The following is a 21123-nucleotide window of genomic DNA, read 5'->3' as shown; positions in this document are numbered from 1 at the left end:
CGCGGGGCTCGAACCCATGAACTGTGAGATCGTGACCTGAGCTGAAGTCGGAAGCTCAACTGACTGAGCCACCCAGGCGCCCCTATAATCCCAGACTTTAGTCTCTACTACAAAGCTGTCATCATCAAGACAGTAAGCTATTGGCACAAAAAACAGAACACAGACCAATGGAATAGAATAGAGAACTCAGAATTAGACCCACAAATGTATAGCCAACTAATCTTTGACAAAGCGGGAAAGAGTATCCAATGGAGAAAAGACAGCCTCTTTAACAGACGGTGCTGTTGTTGAACTGGACAACAACATGCAGAAGAATGAAACTAGATAATTTTCTCACACCATACACAAAAATAAACTCAAAATGTATAAAGGACCTGAATGTGAAACAGGAATCATCAAAACCCTAGAGGAGAAAGCAGGAAACAACCTCCTTGACCTCAACCACAGCAATTTCTCCCTTGACTCATCCCCAAAGGCAAGGGAATCAAGAGCAAAAATGAACTATTGGGACCTCATCAAGATAAAAAGCTTCTGCACGGCAAAGGAAACAATCCATAAAACTAATGGGCAAACTGACGGAATGGGAAAAGATAGTTACAAATAACATATCAGATGAAGGGCTAGTATCCAAAATCTATAAGGAACTCACCAAACTCCACACCTGAAAAATAAATAACATAGTGAAAAAATGGGCAGAAGACATAAACAGACACTTCTCCAAAGAGGACATCCAGATGGCCAACAGACACATGAAACGATGCTCAGCGTCCCTCATCATCAAGGAAATACAAATCAAAACCACACTGAGATACCACCTCACGCCAGTCAGAGTGGCTAAAATGAACAAATCAAGAGACTCTAGATGCTGGTGACGATGTGGAGAAATGAGCACCCTCCTACACTGTTGGTGGGAATGTAAACTGGTGCAGCCCCTCTGGAAAACAGTGTGGAGGTTCTTCAAAAAATTAACAATAGAACTCCCCTATGACCCAGCAATAGCACTGCTAGGAATTTACCCAAGGGATATAGGAATGCTGATGCATAGGAGCACATGGACCCCAATGTTCATAGCAGCACTCTCCACAATAGCCAAAACATGGAAAGAGCCTAAGTGTCCACCAACTGACGAATGGCTCAAGATGTGGTTTATCTATACAATGCCAATGAGAAAGAATGAAATCTGGCCATGTGTAGCAACATGAATGGACCTTGAGGGTGTTATGCTGAGCGAAATAAGTCAGGCAGAGAAGGACAGATACCATATGTTGGCACATATAGGTGGATTAGGAGGAACTTAACGGAGGACCATGGGGGAGAAGAAGGGGAAAAACAGTCGAGGAGAGGGAGGGAGGCAAACCATGAGAGACTCTTGAATGCTGAGAACAGACTGAGGGCTGATGGGAGTGGGGGAAAGGGGAAGGGGGGTGATGGGCATGGAGGAGGGCACTTGTTGAGATAAGCACTGGGTGTTATAATGGAAACCAACTTGACAATAAACTATTTAAGGAAAAAAATAAAATGTATTTCATCCTGTGTTTCCAGAAAAAAAAATACATATATAGGTATTTTGGAGGTGTGCAAGGAAAAAATGATTGATTCATAGAGGAGCATAATCAAGCAAGTCTGGAGAGCACAGTCAGATGATGTTGTTGACACTGAAAGATATCACAATAGATAACTATATAGTGCTAAATAGACACATGTGAGGTCATAGAAGAGAGAGTTCACATGAGGGGAGGTCCAGGAAGGATTCATTGAAAAAGCAGGACCTGAGCTGGCAAAGAATGAACAGATTTTAGAGAAGCTGACATAAGGAAGACGGGCTCTGCATAATGTTCATTCTGGAACACATCAGAAGTACCCAAGCATATCTCAACAAGTGCTAATGGCATGAGTGAGAGGCTCTAGATACGTAACATGTCAAGTGGTCAAAAGGAGATGAGATTTTAATATAAGAACTAAGGTTGGATAGATAAGGTGGGACCAAAGGATACAGAGACCCATTGGTTAGGCATATTTTTAGATCTGAGGCAGAAGGAAAACAAAACAGTGTAGGTGACTGAAGCAATAATGAAGAAAACTTAAATACGAAACACTTCCTTAATTGCATGACATCCTTGTACAATGGCATCTTACATGCATCTTATTATTTTGGCTGACAGGAAACAATTGTATTCAATTACTAGGTACAAATCAAAACTATTAACTCACTGGTAGTGCAGTGATGATCAGTCCAATGGCATTCATCCATGCTGTAATATTCTCTCTTGGCACTAAAGGCTGACTATAAGTGAAGAAAAAAGAAGAAAAATGTGAAATTACAAAAACACTTTTATATGGTTAACAATGGAACTAATTTTGAGAACATATATCATTTGGGGCTAACAACTGACTTATTCCAATAAAACAACAATGGATTTTCATTGAGTAAAAGTTTAATATACCTAAAAGCTAAAAAAGGTTTTTCTTTTTTTGGGTTGTCTCCCTTAACAGTGGTTGCTGGGATGTAAGATTATTTCCACCTCTTCAATCATTATCCCCTACCTTATGGTGATCTTCAAGAAAGGAATCTTGAAAGATTATCTTTAGTGAGGTGTTAACCTTATTCCTAACTTAAATGTCAAACAGCTACTAAAGAGTAGTGGTGGGGGGTAGGGGCCTGGGTGGCTTTGTCAGTTATATGTCTGATTTCAGTTCAGGTCATGATCTCGGGGTTTGTGAGTTTGAGCCCCGTGTCGGGCTCTGCACTGACAGCTTGGAACCTGAAGCCTGCTTCAGACTCTGTGTAAACCTCTCTCTGCCACTCCCCCATTTGCACTCTGTCTCTGTTTCTCAAAAATGAATATATGTTAAAAAATAAAAGGGTAGAGCTGAGAACAAACCCAGGTCTTCTGACCCTATCCAGGGCTTACTCCATTACATCTATATCACAAAGACAAAATCTGGGACCAAAAGACAGTTACTGTCCCATGTGCATCAGCCTTGGGACAATAGATTTGTCTAACATCTCCTAATAAAATATCGTTCTCTTTACAAAAAAACAATGAATCTTACTGCATGAAACAGGATACACACCTTTTCAGGACGACATTTAGAAGAGCATTTCCAACATCTTCGCCTGAAACGGCCAAGGCCATGAGCTCCACACAAGTAACATGCAGGGCATGGGCAGCTGGGTTGGGAAACTCATTGAATCTCCAGTCGCAGTTTGGGAACGGACCAGGAGACTTGCCAGCCATCGGTGCAGATGATTAAAGCAATAACCATTTGGTTTTTATTTTTTGAGATTAATGGCTCATATTGGTAGAGTGCTTTACAGTTTTCAAAATGTTTCACATGTAAACATCTCATTTGATTATCAATGTATCTGATTATGAGCCCTTAACAAGTGAACAGAAATTAAGAGGCAAATAACATGAACCAAATACACAAATGTCTGATGTAACTGAAACACATAAACGTAAGGTTTAAGAAACTGGTCTTCTGGGGCACCTGGGTGGCTCAGTCGGTTAAGTGCCGGACTTTGGCTCAGGTCATGATCTCACAGTTCGTGGGTTCGAGCCCCGCGTCGGGCTCTGTGCTGACAGCTAGCTCAGAGCCTGGAGCCTGCTTCAGATTCTGTATCTCTCTCTCTCTCTGACCCTCCCCTGCTCACACTGTCTCTTTCTCTCAGAAATAAATAAAACATCTTTAAAAAAAAAAACAAAAAAACCCTGGTCTTCGATAGGTGTGCTTTTACATCTGTGACAGGACAGCTATAGATGCGACCAAAGTAGCCCCAGGCTTCATCTACCTATTGCTTTCAATAGTTGTAAGGTAGGTAGTAAGGACATTATTTTATGATGAGTAATTCTTTTTTTTTTTTTTAATGTTTTATTTATTTCTAGGAGAGAGAGAGAGAGACAGCGTGAGCAGGGGAGGGTCAGAGAGAGAGGGAGTCACAGACTGAAACAGGCTCCAGGCTCTGAGTTGGCAGTCAGCACAGAGCCCGACGCAGGGCTCGAACCCATGAACTGCAAGATCATGACCTAAGCGAAAGTCGGACGCTTAACCGACTAAGCCACCCAGGCGCCCCTATGATGAGTAATTCTTTTACTTCAGGAAATAAATTCCTTTGTGTAGGAAAATGAATCATGCCCATTTACGTAAAATTACTCTACCTAGTAAACAGTGATATGGTACACAGACATACTAAACACAGTGTGCTTATAACTTAAAACATGAAATCAAAATAAAGAAATAAAAATATAAATAGAGCAGCTTTTTCATCAAAAGAGATAAAAAGTTTTATTATTATCTATTAATATTTTTTAAAAAACATTCAAGGATTTTTTGAAAGCAACAAAACTCTATACTCTCCAGTAGCAAACAGATGCATTTACTATAATACATAGTATATTTTTTTTAGAGATCGATTTTTTTCTTTGAAACAAATCTTGTAAAGTTTGTTTTCAGTTTAAATTTTAATGGAGTGAATTGTTGCCTATATGGCAGCTAATTTGATGCTGCTAATTGAAGATTTCAAAACCTTTACAAAATTAAAAATAAGAATGATCTTAAAAGAACTGAAGTCTTGGAATGTATAAAAATATTACTTTGAGGGATGCCTGGGTGGCTCAGTCAGTTAAGCATCTGACTCTTGGTTTTGGCTTGGGTCATGATCTCACAGTCCATGAGTATGAGCCTCACGTCAGGCTCTGCTGGCAGCGGGGCGCCTGCTTGGGATTCTCTCTCACTCCCTCTCCCTCTGCTCCTCCCCAGCTTGTGCTCTGTCTCTCTCAATATAAATAAACTTAAAAAAAAGTATTAACTTGAAAAGATAATATGTGTTCTCCCAAATCAACATATAGTTATTTCTGAAGGGTCTGGAAAAATCACAATGAAAAGGATATTATCTACTAGTCTGCCAATCAATCTGCAATAGTAGGAGTCATCAGGAATCCAAGGATTTTCTTCTCGTGCATTCATGCCACACTTTAGGTATGTGTCACTTAGACACCAGCCTTGAGGTCGATTATCCTTGAGTGAGCCAATGATGGCATGGACAAGTTTTCGCTTGAGATGTGGGCGGTCTCTCAAGTGCATCTCATAATAGTGCAGAGTATTATACAAATAAGTCACTGGGCGATCTGCCAAGAAGAAGACAATCATCACAGAGTTTATCCAGTTACCAAGAACTGTGAAAAACTAACCCTCTGCTTTCAAGATTACCAAGACACAGGTCAGAAGCTCATGAAACTATTTCACATGATGGGAAGCTATATACAATGAATATTTTTATTTCAGGACAAGGCAGAAGGCTTCTAATATCATATACATGGCATGGAAATGAATAACCATCGTGGCACTGTTTATACTAGCAAAAAGATTAGAATACCCTTAAATGGTCAAAAACAGGGTAACAGTGGTTGCCACAGAGAAGGAAACTGGCTAGCTGGAGGTCAGGGATGGGACTAACTATTCTTCCCTGCATACCCTTCTGTACCATGCACATGCTACCTAATCCAAAACAAACAAAAAAAACCCCCAAAAACAAATGTTTTTATAGGAATGCTCACTTGAACTTCATACCTATTCTGTAGTGCTAACATGCAATTCAGACTTCTGGTTAGGAGGAAAACATCTTAGATACAGGACCAAGAAGAAATGACCCCCTCCTCCCCCCGCCCAGAGAAATACACTTTGTCTCCACAGTGGCCACTCTAGGACTTTCATTCTCCTGTCACAGATTCGACCATTCTCCAGTCACCTGGTTTCAAACTTCAGCGTTCTCTTCCTTTCTTTCTATATTGGAAAGAATATGTATCCTTCCCTACAAGCAGCAATCAAGTCCTGTTCCTTCTTCCTGGAATATCTGCCCCTTCTTTTGCATTCCCAAAGCCATCACAGTTGTTTAGATACTAATCCTACACCTGAATTTTTTGACATTTTTGAAATGGCTTCATCCTTCCAAAACATGCTGCTGACTACAACTAGATTTAACTTTCTAAAATAATGCTTTCTAGGCCATGGCCTTACTCAATAACATCTAATTGGTTCTTAATTATCTGCAGGTTATAAAATTGAAACTTCTCAGCCTGGCACTTAAAGGTGATCTACATTGTTGGGTACAATGTTTAACTTCTCAAGTTAGCCAATGAGGAGACTGCTGTTAAAATGCCATGATTTTTCCAAAGATTCCTTCTGCTTAGAATGTTCTCTCCTTTCTGTTAATATAAATCACATATCTCACATCTCAAATCCTATCATCCAGGAAGCCTGACATGACCCATCAGTTCACAGCAGCATCAGTCTGCTCTGAACCCATACGCTTCTCCTTCTCTGCACATTTGGCAATTAATCACACATTAGGTAAAGGGGGAGGGAGGCTCTCTTGCATATCATTTTTATTTCTGCAATCCAGTACATCTGCTATGACCTACCTATTCACCTTTTTATGTCATCTACTTTATACTTCATGGCATCACTATATAGCACTTATTCCCAAAACATTTTTGTTGAAAACCAATTAACATAAAATCTTTAGAACCATGATTACCCATGTGGTCACACCCAGACTATTTTTGTTTATTGAGCTGTTAGATGGAATTAAAATTTGGAAAATCTCACCATGAAATTTATATAAGCCACCAAGGTGATCCAGTAAAGTCTCCAGTGACTTAGAAACTGGAAGCAGCTCTAAGAACCTGTGGATTACTATATCAAATACTGGGAGAAATCGAAGACACACATTGCCGAAATAGATGGGGAGGTAGGGAGACTGGATCTGCACCGGAGGGTCGACCTGCTCCGCGAGGCCCTCAAAATATAGTTTCTCGGGGTATTTCTGTGGAAGTGAGAAAATGGCAAGTGTTTAGGACATCTTTTTTAAATTCTCTTAAAAAACAGAGCTAAATAAATTTGTCGTTTTTAAAAGAATATGAAAACATGTTTGTTTTGGGGCGTCTGGGTGGCTTAGTCGGTTAAGCGTCCGACTTTTGCTTAGGTCATGATCTCACGGTTCGTGGGTTCGAGCCCCGCGTCGGGCTCTGTGCTGACTGCCAGCTCAGAGCCTGGAGCCTATTTCAGAATCTGTATCTCCCTCTCTCTCTGACCCTCCCCTGCTCACGCTGTCTCTCTCCCTCTCTCCTAGAAATAAATAAAACATTAAAAAAAAAGAAGAAGAAAACATGTTTGTTTCGGCAGTGCAATGAAATCTAGAGTCCTTCACTTGATAAAAATTTCTATTATCCCAAAGGTATACCATAAGAGATCTATGTATACAAGAATCTGTGATAACCTTTTCATTTTGTACGTAAGTACTCACATCTACTAAAATTGCAGTTTCAATATATTCTTAATAGAAGAGATACTCTAGGACCTTGAGGAAATTTAGAGAGCTAATTTACTTCTATACAGATTAGAGAGAAAACAGTAGAACCAGAGAGAAAACAGCCAAATCAATTAGCCAAATACTTGAGTCTGGCTTAAAAAGGAGTCACGGAAGCACTGATTTGAATGAGTACCTTGTGATAATTCATGTGCTTGGTGTGCCAGTCGTTCTGTAGCCAGTGCTCTGGAGAATTTTCCTTCACAAAGTCACTCACTCGATTTCTAAAATCATTTGGTTTGAGTAACAGCAACTGAATTATGAAATAACAAACCTGGGCTTCATTTCCTTCATGACTACGCATAGCCTTCAGAGAAAAATAGAAAAATGATATTAAAATGTCTGACCTGTGCATAAGCATGGCTTTTCCACTAGACAGTCTAAATTCGAATACAGTAATATCTATTATTAGAGTTTCATTATATGTTGAGTCTAATCCTAACCAACTGTTCAGAATTCCTTAAGCATATTTAACTTTCTCACTCATTTTTGCTTCTCACCATTCCTTCTGTCTGAAGTGTCGCTCTTTTTTCTTTTGTTGAAATTTAATCTATTCTTCAAGATCTATCACCTGGATACATGGGGGCCCTCATTATTGACTGGTGATATTTTCCTCACACCTCTATCTGATCCTTCTACTTTACTGATTTATAGTCTTAGCTTATTTCCCCTATCATATAATAACCATATATATGTTCCGCAGCTAAGAGATTAATGTTAACCAACTAAGCCACCCCAAATATCGGAACTATATTTTTTTAATGTTTATTTATTTTTGAGAGTGAGAGACAGAGTGTGAGTGAGGGATGGGCAGAGAGAGATGAAGACACCAAATCCAAAGCAGGCTCTAAGCTCTGAGCTGTTAGCACAGAGCCTGACGCGTGCCTGAGCCGAAATCAGGCACTTAACCAACTGAGCCATCCTGATGTCCCAACACTACAGTGTTCAAAAAAGAAGTATTTTCCAGCCTTGTTCCCTATCTTCTTTTAAAATTTTGCTGAAATAGACCTCAAAGTCAAGAGAAAAAAATAATTTGAGGAATACTGGGTGGCTATGAGAAATATTCAGTTCTGACTGCGGCTACCAAAATGTACAGAAATGATTATTAGCACTCTGCGAAGAAATACAATGGCCTTTTACCACTTCTTGCCTCTAGTGGGAGCCTTTGGAAATCAACTCAGGTTTAACTATCTGCTTGAACTTTTACAGCATCACAAGATCAGGACCATGTCTGTCTTATTTACTTCTATACTTTCTGTGCATAGAACATAGCAAATATTCAATATACACTTGCTGAATGAATGAATAAAGACCCTTGGAAATCTCTAGTTCCTTAGGGAATTGATAGTAATACTCGATTATAGTATAATTTCATTAAATCCTTAGAAGCAATATAGTTAGATCAGCACAAGTCTATCAGTCACACACACTGATCCAAAACAAAATGAGGTGGCTTAGAAACTTATAAGCATATTCTTACCAGGCAGAGAATTAATCTGTCCAATGTAACAATGTTGTACTTCCATACCATGTCATTAAGAATTTCAATGCATTTGTTGAGTTGCTGACCCCCAGCTGATGTAGAGAACTCATATACTAGGAAATCTGCAAATGTCCTCACATGGGCAACCAAGGCCCTGGCTCCAATTCTTTCTAGTACTCTGGAAATCAGAGAGTAAAAAATAAGTTACATTGCTGTATGATAATGGATCGTCAAAAGGAACGCAGATCTAGGTTTTTGGCTTACCTATAGCCAATCTGATTAATATGATCTGTTTCCAAGAGCATTTTCCAGAGAAGACAAAGGAAGAGAGGAGGAGAGCCTTGCATAGAAAAGTGGGTAATGATGTCATTTTCATTGGTCATTGACTTCCACTTCCTATACTCCTCTTCCACATTTTTTTTCAAGTTAAAACGGCTTTCCTGAGGTACGTTATTTTGTTTGAAGAATGCCTAAAAGGAAGATCATAAGTTTACTTCAAGGGTTATACTAAAAAGAACACTGGCTACAGAGGTAAGAAACCAGTTCTAGGCTTCATTCTGACACTAATAAACTCTAGGTGGCCTCAAGCAACTTAGTAGTAATCAAGGCCTGAATTTCTATAATGGGAAAATACACAGGCTTGATTTGATTATCTCTAATATTCCCTTTCTAGATTTCCTAAACAGAAATCCAAGCAAGCCTGAATTCAAAGCTTCTTTAATCATCTGTTGATACTTCTGTTTTTCATTAAAAAAAAAAAAAAAAAAAGAAGTTTATGTATCCTGTGGTTACATATTTTAGCATCTCTATAAGGAAAATCTATTACACCAGCCCAATGGGCCTCAGACTGTGAGTACTGGCACCACCTGGGACCTGTAAGAATTGCAGCCTGGACCCCATTCCAGATCCACTGAATTGGAAATTCCACGCCTGGGGCTCAGCAGTCTGTACCTGAACAAGCCCTCTAGGTGATTCTGGTAAGTTTGAGAACTACCATTCCAGTCCTATTGGAAATTATAGAAGGCAGATGTTCATTACGCTTAAACTTTTCTCTGCAAAGCAGAGGACAGATGAGGTTCTCCTTTCTCTATATTATAAAAGCCAAGCTTACAGTTTTTCTCTGTGTGATTTAAAAAAATTCAGTCCGTGCACCAATGTGTATTCTATGCAGCTCCATTAAAGTTGTATTTCTCCCCATTTCAGTTCTAGGAGAGAATTTTTTATGTAATGTGTTATTTCTCACAAGATTCTAAAACTGTTAATAATATGAGATCACAATTAAATTTTTAGGAATATATCTAGTTCTAGAGTAGGTAGGACAAGGAACAACTCAAGACACTCTGGAATAGGAAAAAATTTTTAAAAAAGAAATAAAAGCTAATTTCCTTTGGATATCACTAAAAAACCTCTCTAGACTAACACTAAGTAGGAAAGAATGACTTTATATATTAAATGGAAGAAAGACTTTTATAAATTCAATATGAAATTCAAGACCAGATTACCTGCAGTGGGCCTGGAAAACAGCTAAGAGTGTGTGATGCCCAATTGTGAGGAGTAAAACTCATGATGGTCTGAAGTATATCTTTACACCAAGTTCCCTGAATTGAATCAGAACCTGTAAAAAAATCTGAACATAAACAAAAAGATGTAATCCAGATGTAAATGAGCATAACCACAATTCATAAATATCATAGAGAAAGCAACAAACAATTGTGCCCACCCAAGGAATTTCACTGCAATACACTCACTGCATAACTAGTTATATTCAGCTTAGGATCTAAATTTTTTTAGTTTATGAATGGTTTGAATGGTTACATTAGTAAGTAAGAACACAATTAGTGGAAAGACAAAAGACAGTGCAATCTGATTTTTTTTAAGGTTACGGAGCACCAGTGCAACGACAGTGATACAGGCCCGACACGAATGCTCATGTAGTTCACTCTGACAATGAGGTATCAGCACTTCATTGAGCCAAGGAAATACAATTAAGAAAGCAGCTATCTTTTCTAGTGGTTGAAACAGCTATAGACTATAACTCTCTAAATCAAGAAGGTTAATTTATATAAAATGAGTTCACACAGATGTGTTTGAGCCTGCTAAATCCAGTTAACTATTTCTTTAAAACAGCAGTTCTCCAGGTGTGGTCTGTGGAGTCTGTGGGTCCCTAATATCCTTTTATGGATCTGATGAGGTAAAAACTATTAAAATGATAATAATAAGATAGGATTGACCATTTTACTGTGTTGATATGCACACCGATAGTGCAAAGGTAAAGACAGGTAAAAGTGCTGGCCCACAGAACAAATCAAACTGTGGCATCAAACTATACTAACAGCCATTGTAATCTTCACTATGCTCTCAGTTGGGAGTGAGGGTGGGGAGAAAGAGCCAGTTTTACTTAGGAATATCCTTGAAGTAGTGAAAAGGACTGTATCTCAGCTCCTTAGGTACATCTAAGCTTAATATTCTGTGTGATAAAAATGGAAGTATGAATAAAGTGTTCTAGCTACATATCAAAGTATGATGGGTATCTTAAGGAAAATTATTTGTGCAATTGTGTGAATATTGAGTGAAATTAGCTTTTTTAAAAAATGGAATTCCATTTTTACTTAAAAGAACATCTGACAGAAAACTATAGTTATTCAGACTTGGGCATTAAGCAGACATTTTCTTGAAAATTAACAAAGGGAGCCTGTTACTTCAAGGAAAACAAATGACCACATCTTTTGCCAATGACAAAAGTTGACTCTTCAAGTGAAACATCAAAATTTTGGAAAACCTGTATGTACTACTATAAGCCTAATAGTTCTCCAAAACTTTAAAGATTTTCCTAAAGAAATCTGTAGTGATATGAACAAATGTAATTTTATGATACTGTATAATTAAGTGTGCCAGCATTTATAAGATCTCACTGGGCCAATGTCTTCCAAAACACTAATTCATGAAGTTATAAAATATACATGGATAAAAAAATCCATTAAATGTGCAAAACAGATTAATGAATTACAATGTAATGGAGTACAACATGTTCACTGACAGGATTTTGGATTCCCGTCTACCTTGCGCCTAACATATAAGAAACCATCACTTGTCTAATTTTGTGTGACACTGAAGAGTATTCACAATTACTGGAAAGACGATTAAAATACTCCTCTCCTTTCCAACCTTTCACCTGGGTGAGGCCATATTTTCTTCATTTCTAAAATAACATATTATGATAGATGAAATGCAGAAGTAAATATGAGAATCTAGCAAAGCTTTCTTTACATCAGATATTAAAGAGAGATACAAAAAATGTGAAAAAATGGCACCTCTTCTCACTGAAGTTTTGTTTTGGAGAATATATAGTTTATTTTTCATAAAAATACACCAATTATATTAATATATAATATGTTTATTATTTTTAAGTAAATCAAATATATACTAAAAAAGCATCTATCCTAATATCAATTAAGGTAAATATTGATAGATAAAATCCATATAAATGGAAGATTCTTGTGAATTTGTATTTTTTTAAGAATGTTAAGTGTTCCTGGGGCGCCTGGGTGGCTCAGTCAGTTGAGCATCCGACTTCGGGTTAGGTCATAATCTCACAGTCTGTGAGTTCAAGCTCCATGTCCGGCTCTGTGCTGACAGCTCAGAGCCTGGAGCTGCTTCAGGCTGTAGGTCTCCCTCTCTTTCTGTCTCTCCCCTGCTCACACTCTGTCTTCCTCTCTCTCTCAAAAAATAAATAAACATTAAAAAAATTTTTTTATGAATGTTAAGTGGTCCTTAAATGAAAAAGATCAAAAACCACTATTTAAAAATGATGTAAATGGCTGAAAACAGAAGCTCAACCTAGTTAAAATGATAGTACACAGAAGAACCTACATTAATGATTGAAACGGTGAAGGTATTAAAACAACTTTTTTTTAAATAAGTGAAAAGGATGTTTTCACAATGCTGTCCCTTTAATAATCACCAGGAACACAGCATGCTCTAATTCATTTGTTTTTGATGTTGATATTGCATATTCACTGTACCTGTTACATGAGTTGCTCTAGCTAAGGTCAATATCAAGGCTCGGTTCAGCTCTTCAGATTCTGCGGACAGCACTGTTTTGGGATCGCTCAGGAAGCGTGTGAACTGCGGCTGTACCTCCGAGCTACCCAATGCTGTTATAAGCCTCAGTGCAGTGCTCTCAACACTAAAAGGAAGGAAAACAAAAAGAAATGTGAAAAAGTTAAGTGGCATGTAAAATTTCAGAATTATAGAATTAAATCTAATTCTAGGTCAATTACAATGGAAAACATGCAAACTATGAATTCCTCTTCTTTGACTAAAAAAAAAAACCAACCCTTCCTTCTTTGTGTAAGAATGAACTTTGTTTTAAAAACCTGGGATACCAAATTTTATAGAAAAAACCATCTGACATTTTTTACATTTGAAAAAGACAGCTTGTAGCTTATAGGACTACACAATTTCACCTGGATATATAGGATTTAAAAATTACATTTTTTAGGAGTGTGTGGGTAGCTCAGTTAGTTTAGCATCCGCTTGATTTCCATTCAGGTCATGATCTCACAGTTTGTGGGTTTAAGCACCACATTGATCTCTGCACTATACAAAGCCTGTTTGGGATTCTCTCTCCCTTTATCTCTCCGCCCCTCCCCTGCTTGTGGTCGCTCTCTCTCTCTCAAAATAAATAAACTTTAAAGTAGCCTCTTATTTTAAAAAATTTTTTTAATTTAATTTTATTAATGTTTATTCATTAACAAATGAGAGAATGTGCGCATGTGCGCACAAAGGCAGGGGAGGGGCGAAGAGATAGGGGGACAAAGGATCTAAAGCAGGCTCCACGCTGACAGCAGAGTGGCCGATATAGGCCTGGAACTCACAAATATGACCTGAGCTCCAGTTGGATGCTTAACCAACTGAGGCACCCTTAAAATAATTTTACATTTTAAAATCGCGAATATATTTTCAATTAAAGCAAAATCAAAGTGACATGATAATTTAACCATAATCTGAAGTATATTTAAATCTAATATTCTAAATTATTTTTAATGTTTATTTTTATTTTTGAGAGAGAGAGAGAGTGCCAGCATGAGCGGGGGAGGGGCACAGAGAGAGGAGACATAGAACTCAAGCAGACTCCAGACTCTGTGCTGTCAGCACAGAGGCTGACTCGAAGCTTGAACTCACAAACTCTGAGATCATGACTTGAGCCCAAGTCGGATGTTTAACTGACTGAGCCACCCAGGCACCCCTAAATCCAATATTCTAAAGGGCTAAATTGGAACATATTGTCAAAGGCCTTGGATGTACTTTTTCTCACCCCAAAGATTAATGCAAGGACTCCACTATCTTTATAACTTTCTATTTAAAAAGCTATATTCTACTCCTTCTATATTGGAAATAAGATACTCTAGAAGCAGAAGTTTTATGACAAATGAATAACACTATAAAGGATTAAGTTCCCATCTCCAATAAAGTTTCTAATAAATCTTAAGGAAAGACAGTCACCAAGGAGCTCACCAGAGATGGAGCTGGTTCTGGTTTGTCTGTGCAACTGCAGCTAAAGTATGAAGATGGCTCAGGAGCTGCACTCTGTAATGAGGCTGGATGTGGTGCATCCGGTAGCTGAACATCTCGAGAAGTGTGTGCAAGATCCCCCAGGCATGGGACTTGAAAACAGTTGGCAAAAGTTGACCTTGAGGGGTATGACCATATAAGGCACCAATTAGAAAAGCTATGAATTAAAAGACATTCGAAGAGTCACATGGAATAAAATCTACGTAAAGATTTGATCATGAACACACACACACACACACACACACACACACACACACACACACACTTTTCCAAATTTTCTCCATAATTTCTCCTTTAATGGTAATGAAAAAAGTCCAGATCCTAATTATAAGCCCAAGTTTGTCCCTTTTTTTCTTTCCTGGAATTTGACAAATGATACTCAAGTTCATCTAGAAAAATAAGAGACAGTAGATGAATAAAAAATTACCCTTCCTCACTTCTTAGTTGTCTTTTAAATTACTTTTATAAAGTCAATGTTCCCAGTCTTTGGAAGCATGAGGATCACTTTTTAATACACTATTTGCATGACAACCATCTCCATTCCTTCCTCTCTCCCCAAAACCTTTTGTTCAACCCTTGATTATCTGGGAAGATGAGTAATTATGGTTAAAATTAAATTTATACCATATTAGTGAAAAGTTACAATTAACATGAATCAGAAAAAACTTCTATATGAGAAAGAATCTATTACTTAGACCTGCAGAGCAACTAGCAGACATCATAAGCTGTCTTCTGATGCAAGAAAACTCCTTCCTAATGCCAGGGGCAAACCAGCAAAAGCAGCACATGGGACCACAGATTCTTGCATGAGGACAGAGCCCATGTCTGTTTAGCTCACTGTATCCCAAGCACTTAACATAATACCCCTTTCTTATCATAACTTTACTTAAAAATGCAACTCACTCTCCTGACTCTCATACTTCCTACCCCCCTTTTTTGCTTTATTTTTCTCCATAAGACGTATCATCTGACATATTCTATACTCCATTTATTTACTTCTTTGCCTCCCTCATTAGTAGGTAATCTCTATGACGGCAGCGACATCTTTACACTGTTGTATCCTCTGAACCTAAAGAATACCTGTTGAATTAAAGAATGGGTTAATGGTTACAAACACCAGAAAGTCCTGTCTTACTGATAAATCCTTTGATGCCCAAGGACTCTATTTCCATATAGACCAATAAGCGACTGTAGGTTTCCACTAGGGCTGGAGCCAAGGCCACACTGGATTTTGCATGAGCAAGTTTTATCACTCTGGTAGCAATGCTATGGATAAGGCTGAGGAGAAACCAAGGGAAAGAAAATAAAAATCCATATTTTGACATAAACATGGGGATTACTCTATTTATAGGACACTTGGTATAAATCTAAACTGAAGTACATAAAATGAATGAGCTCCATTTTAATCATTTCAGCTGTACAGGACAGTGATAATAGTGATACACTTATACACTGTATAACCTGAGATGAATTCTGGTTTCCATGGTGCTTTCAGTTAGGATCCCTCTGCTCATAGAAAAGCAAAATTTGGGTACAACTCATAAGAATACACTTGAGTTAAAAAAACAAACAAACAAACAAACTAGGGGGATCTGGGTGGCTCAGCGGGTTAAGAGTCCAACTCTTGATTTTGGCTCAGGTCATGCTCTCACAGTTCATGAGATCAAGCACTGCGTCAGGTTCTGTGCAGACAGCATGGAGCCTGCGTGGGATTCTCTCTCCCTCTCTCTCTGCCCCTCTCCTGTGCGCTCTCAACATAAACATTAGAAAAAAAAAAAGATAAACAAAAAGACAAAATACCCCAAAACAACCCCAAAAATATTTTTAAAAATTAACATGCATGAATGGTTTAGTCTCTTTTTCTCTTTCAAACGTGTAACTAAAATTGTTTGAGAAGTTAAATAACTTTTATTATGGAATTACTTAAAAAAAATCACTGCTAAGATACAAATGTTGGGTTCTAATAAGGCTTCCCTCAACTTCATCACATGAGCAGGTAAAGCACATGTATAATTTTATGACAATGTTTACCATGAGAAAAAGAGCATGGCTTTTCTAGAACTGATGTCCCACACATAAAATTCTCTTTTGCCCACAATGTCTGATGTTTGAGCCAATACTTAAGAGCTGAAAGACCAGAAATAAGAATCTGGATTTCTAGCCTTTCTCAAAAAAATCTAGAGAAGCTCTAGTTACACTAGTCTACTTTCTTACATTATAAAAATTAGCTAAAATGGCAGCCAGCACCATGAGGTAAGCTTCAATCAGCCTCAATTCCTTCTATATACACAAACTTCCATGTGCACTCATACTGGCTCTCTTCCACTCAGAGGCATGCGTCACTCATTTACATTGTCGGTTTGGCTCCTAGAGGTACCTGAGGTTCAAGAATCACACCCAACAGGGGATTTTCTGTCTTTTAGAAGCCATAATGTCAATTCTAAGTGCATCTCTATTTGTAATCAATACAGCAAAGGCATTATAATTTTCACATTCCTGGATTCAGCTATTCTATTTCCAGCAAATTATTTAATAAAAATGTATTATGGGTACATGTAAAGACATAAAGATTGTCTTCATAGCCATCATTATAATACTAAGACACTGTGAACAACTCATGCTCAACAACGCAGAACTGGCTAAATAATCATAAATGGCCACAGAAAAGACTTCTTTGTAGCAATTAATACAGACGTTTCTGGAAAACACTACACCTAAAGAGGTGTATGATAGATTATTATGGGGAAAAGGTGGTTATAACAAAGTATTATAGTAAGAACCCATTTTGTTAAAAAAAAAAAACCCAACCCATAAATTCCTATATTTATACATAGAAAAAAAGACTCAGAACATATACCAAAAAATTTTACAATGCTTATTTCTCATGATGAGATTATAGCAGTTATTTTCTTCAGGTTTATTTGTATATTCTAGAATTCCTATAATAAATAACTTTTATAATAAAAACCAAATCATGGTAAAAATGTAACTGACCATAAAAAACACAAACATAATCGTGAAATCATGCCTATACTACGCTGATATCAATTCCCCAACACAGGACCAAATAAATAAAAAGAACATACCTCATTTTGGCATGAACTGTCAGTGAGTCCAGGAGGTTCATGGGTAAGGGAGTAATAGATGCGGAAGCCAAGCAGCTTGTTCCAGGAAGAGGTACTCTCATAATTCCATTTCCATAAATAGTTTCTACCAGAGCTCCCATGGGTAATGTAAAACATTCTGAATTTGTAGAGTATGCATTACACAGCAGGGCGATCTTATAGTCATTCATCTGTAAACTTTTATTTCTAAGACTCTGCTGTAGGAACCTACAATTTCAAGTACCATCAAACAGTAAAAAATGCAAACAATTTCCAGAAAGTTAACTTCGTATTTTAAAAAACATTTACTTTCATGAAATGATTTACCAATACTATCTTTAGTCCTACAGATATTAAAGTTTCTGCTCAAAATACAGAGTGGTTAACATATAAAAGTTTAAGTAGCATTTCAAAAACAACTTTAATAATAAGTTATCAGTTAATGAATATCTGTTAAGTATTATTGCATACACAGCACTAAGACTCAAATAATGAAGAAATAACACACAAATTCTGTTTCTTATCCATCCGGCTAAGCACAACAATGTGCCTTCATTATTGATGTCAGTGTGAAAAGATGATTAAGGAATGTATCATAAAGGGACAGCCAAATGCAATGTGGAATCTGACTCCCCTACAGTCTCCTATGAAGAGATTTGGGAGAGAAGTTATAGGTGGGAAGTTCACATATTGCTACCTAATCCCTGTGACCATCTAAAGTCAAATCCTATCTAAAAAGAGCATCTTCTTTGAGCTATCACAGCTCAAAAATGATGTAAGGAAGCACACCAGCCAGCCAGAAAACTCAAACAATCCTAGCAGCCCAGGAAGTGAAAGAGATCTGTCAGATCATGCTCAAATCCTGAACGCTTAGGAAGTTTTGAAACATTTTCATCTACTTTTGGAAATTAAGAACATTAAGGTAAAACATGTAAAAGCAAATATCAGACATGAAAATTAAATATACAGATAGATAGATAGATCTGCATACATATAGACAGAATTAATTTTCTAGTTGTTTTCTGATGCAGGTATTGGTCAGTCTCTCTAGTAGGACATGCAATTAAATATCCACCTTTACCTCTAGTGGGTGTGGGGAGATTTCTATACTTCATACAAATACCGATATCTGTCCGGCTAGTGATATTAGTCTATAATACACCATTTATTAATTTAAAAAACTAACTGTTGGGGCGCCTGGGTGGCTTAGTCGGTTAAGCGTCCGACTTTCGCTTAGGTCATGATCTCGCGGTTCGTGGGTTCGANACTGGTGGTGAAGCTTTAGGGAATGAGGTATTGGAATCTGTAGCTTGGAGTTGTCATTTTGGGCTTTTCTATTGAGATGAATCCAAATGCAAGTCATTGCAAAGGCATGAGTTGACTGGGGTTTGTTAATATCAGGAACTGGAATATACTGTAAAACAATTTGTACATTATAAGAAAGAGAAGAATTAATACATTATAAATATTTTAATAAATATGTATTCTAATAATCCATTGTCGATATAACTCTTTTTAAAATACTCTTTTAATTCAGCTTCAATTGTTCTTTGACTATTCAATAATACAGATCAGATGATCTAACAGCTAGAAAAAAATTAACTATTACAAGATTGTTTACTTGCCAAGGAATTAACAGAAATTCACAGGGGCTGTTACAGAGCATTCACAATCATTTAAAAATTTGCATTCTTTAAAAAACAAACACATTATGAAATTTTACTGAAGGTGATAAATATACTGTAAGCACAGAATTTCTAAAAGTCACATATATGCTTTTCAAGAACACATAAAAATTAAGAAATATGCAATCTAAATAAGGACTGTATTCAATATATATCATCATACACACTATACATATTGTATCCTGATGGAGGAAATGACATGGATATGGGGAATTTGCTTTAAAATTGTCCAGTGTTAACAAAAAAGATGAGTGGAAAGATGAAACAAGGATGTTTTTTAAACTACAGCGATATATCACTTCACACTTGTCAGAATGGCTAAAATCAAAAACATAAGAAACAAGGGTTTGGTGAGGATGTGGAGAAAAAGGAACCCTTGCACACTGTTGATGGGAATGCAAACTGTGGAAGACAGTATAGAGGTTCCTCAAAAAGTTAAAATTAGAAATAGTCTACAGTCCAGTAATCGGACTACTAGGTATTTACCCAAAAAATACAAAAACATGAATTCAAGGGATACATGCACCCCCATCCTAACTGCAACATTATTTACAACAGTTGAATTATGGAAGCAGCCCAAATGTATATTGACGAATGAATGAATAAAGATACGGTATATGACTGCGCGCACACACACACACACACACACACACACACACACACGATGACTATTATTTGGCCACAAAAAAGAATGAAAATCTTGTCATTTGTTAACATGGCTGGAGCTAGAGTGTACGTTAAGTGAAAAAGTCAGCTAGGGAAAGACAAATACCATATGATTTCACTCAAATGTGGAATTTAAGAAACAAAACAAATGAGCAAAGAATAAAAAGAGAGACTAATCAAGAAACAGACTCTTTACTACAGAAAATGAAGTGATGGTTACCAGAGGGGAGGTGGGTGGGTGGGAGGATGGGTAAAACAGGTGATGTAGATAAGAGTACACCTATCTAGATGACACTGAGTAACATATAGAATTGCTGAATCACTATATTGTATATCTGCACTAATTAAAAACTTAAAAGATATTTTTTGGTGATGAGTACACAGAAGTTTGTTTTTCTATTCACTCCACCTTTTTTGTGCATTTAAAAATTTCCATAACAAAATGTGTTTAAAGAAATGGCAATCGTCAATATATACCATATTTTACTCAAATACCTCATCTAACAATGGGGGAACACACTCAATTGGCAAACCAAAAAAGATATTAACAGACACTGATGTTATTTGGTCACTCAATGATTTGTATAGATCAACAGCTTAGTGCTTTAAGAAACTGTAAACCTACTTAGAATACAGAGAAATATGCTTGGGTGGTTCATTTGGTTAAGTATCCCATTTGATTTCGTTTCAGGTCATGATCTCATGACTATGAACTTGAGCCTCACATTAGACTCCGCGCTGGACGTGGAGCTGGCTCAAGATTCTCACTCTTCCTCTCCCTGCTCCCCTCCCCCATTCATGCTCTCCCTCTCAAAAAAAAAAAAAAAGAGGAAGAGCTTGCTATAGATGTTCAATTGTAATTTAAGATAAACTTCAGAAATAATCTACTTTATTTTCTTTACTTTCCATGAATAAACTAATGTCGAGAGAGACTAAGGCCCATCTCATGATGTTTAGTCATAGAACTGGGAAAGAACCCAGGTTTCCAGCTTCCAAATCTGGTACCTTTTTCATAAAATCATATGAAAATACTTAAACGTAAATTAGACATAACCCACTTATCATACCGTTAACTATTTTGTAAAACTTACTTCTTTTTCTGGATACAGAAGGTCAAAGAGCTTCATGACAGGGAGAAAATCAGCGAGTGCATTTTTCTGAATACTTCCAGAAATGAATTGCAGGAGAACCCACATTAGATGGTCTCTGCCTTTAATCAGTCCTCTCCCTGCTAACTGTAAA

The 21123-nt window shown here is 37.2% G+C and overlaps 1 protein-coding gene across 1 annotated transcript in view; it reads right to left on the bottom strand.

Moving 5' to 3' along the window:
- Positions 1-21123, bottom strand: part of MED23 (mediator complex subunit 23) — a 44885-nt gene that overhangs the window by 5949 nt on the left and 17813 nt on the right. The window contains exons 12-25 of the mRNA XM_077775974.1: positions 20973-21116; positions 18799-18944; positions 17513-17758; positions 15562-15704; positions 14370-14544; positions 12875-13038; positions 10355-10479; positions 9117-9322; positions 8850-9030; positions 7506-7676; positions 6610-6826; positions 4893-5129; positions 3076-3241; positions 2212-2284 (exon numbers count right to left, since the gene is read on the bottom strand). Coding sequence (XP_077632100.1) covers positions 2212-2284; positions 3076-3241; positions 4893-5129; positions 6610-6826; positions 7506-7676; positions 8850-9030; positions 9117-9322; positions 10355-10479; positions 12875-13038; positions 14370-14544; positions 15562-15704; positions 17513-17758; positions 18799-18944; positions 20973-21116 — 2394 coding nt within the window. The remainder of the gene's footprint in view (positions 1-2211; positions 2285-3075; positions 3242-4892; positions 5130-6609; positions 6827-7505; positions 7677-8849; positions 9031-9116; positions 9323-10354; positions 10480-12874; positions 13039-14369; positions 14545-15561; positions 15705-17512; positions 17759-18798; positions 18945-20972; positions 21117-21123) is intronic.

Source organism: Crocuta crocuta, unplaced genomic scaffold (assembly GCF_008692635.1).
Source record: "Crocuta crocuta isolate KB4526 unplaced genomic scaffold, BGI_CrCroc_1.0 scaffold25, whole genome shotgun sequence".
NCBI classification, from domain to species: Eukaryota; Metazoa; Chordata; class Mammalia; order Carnivora; family Hyaenidae; genus Crocuta; species Crocuta crocuta.
Note: the sequence above shows the minus strand (reverse complement) of the source record. Positions and strands in the feature narration are given on the sequence as shown.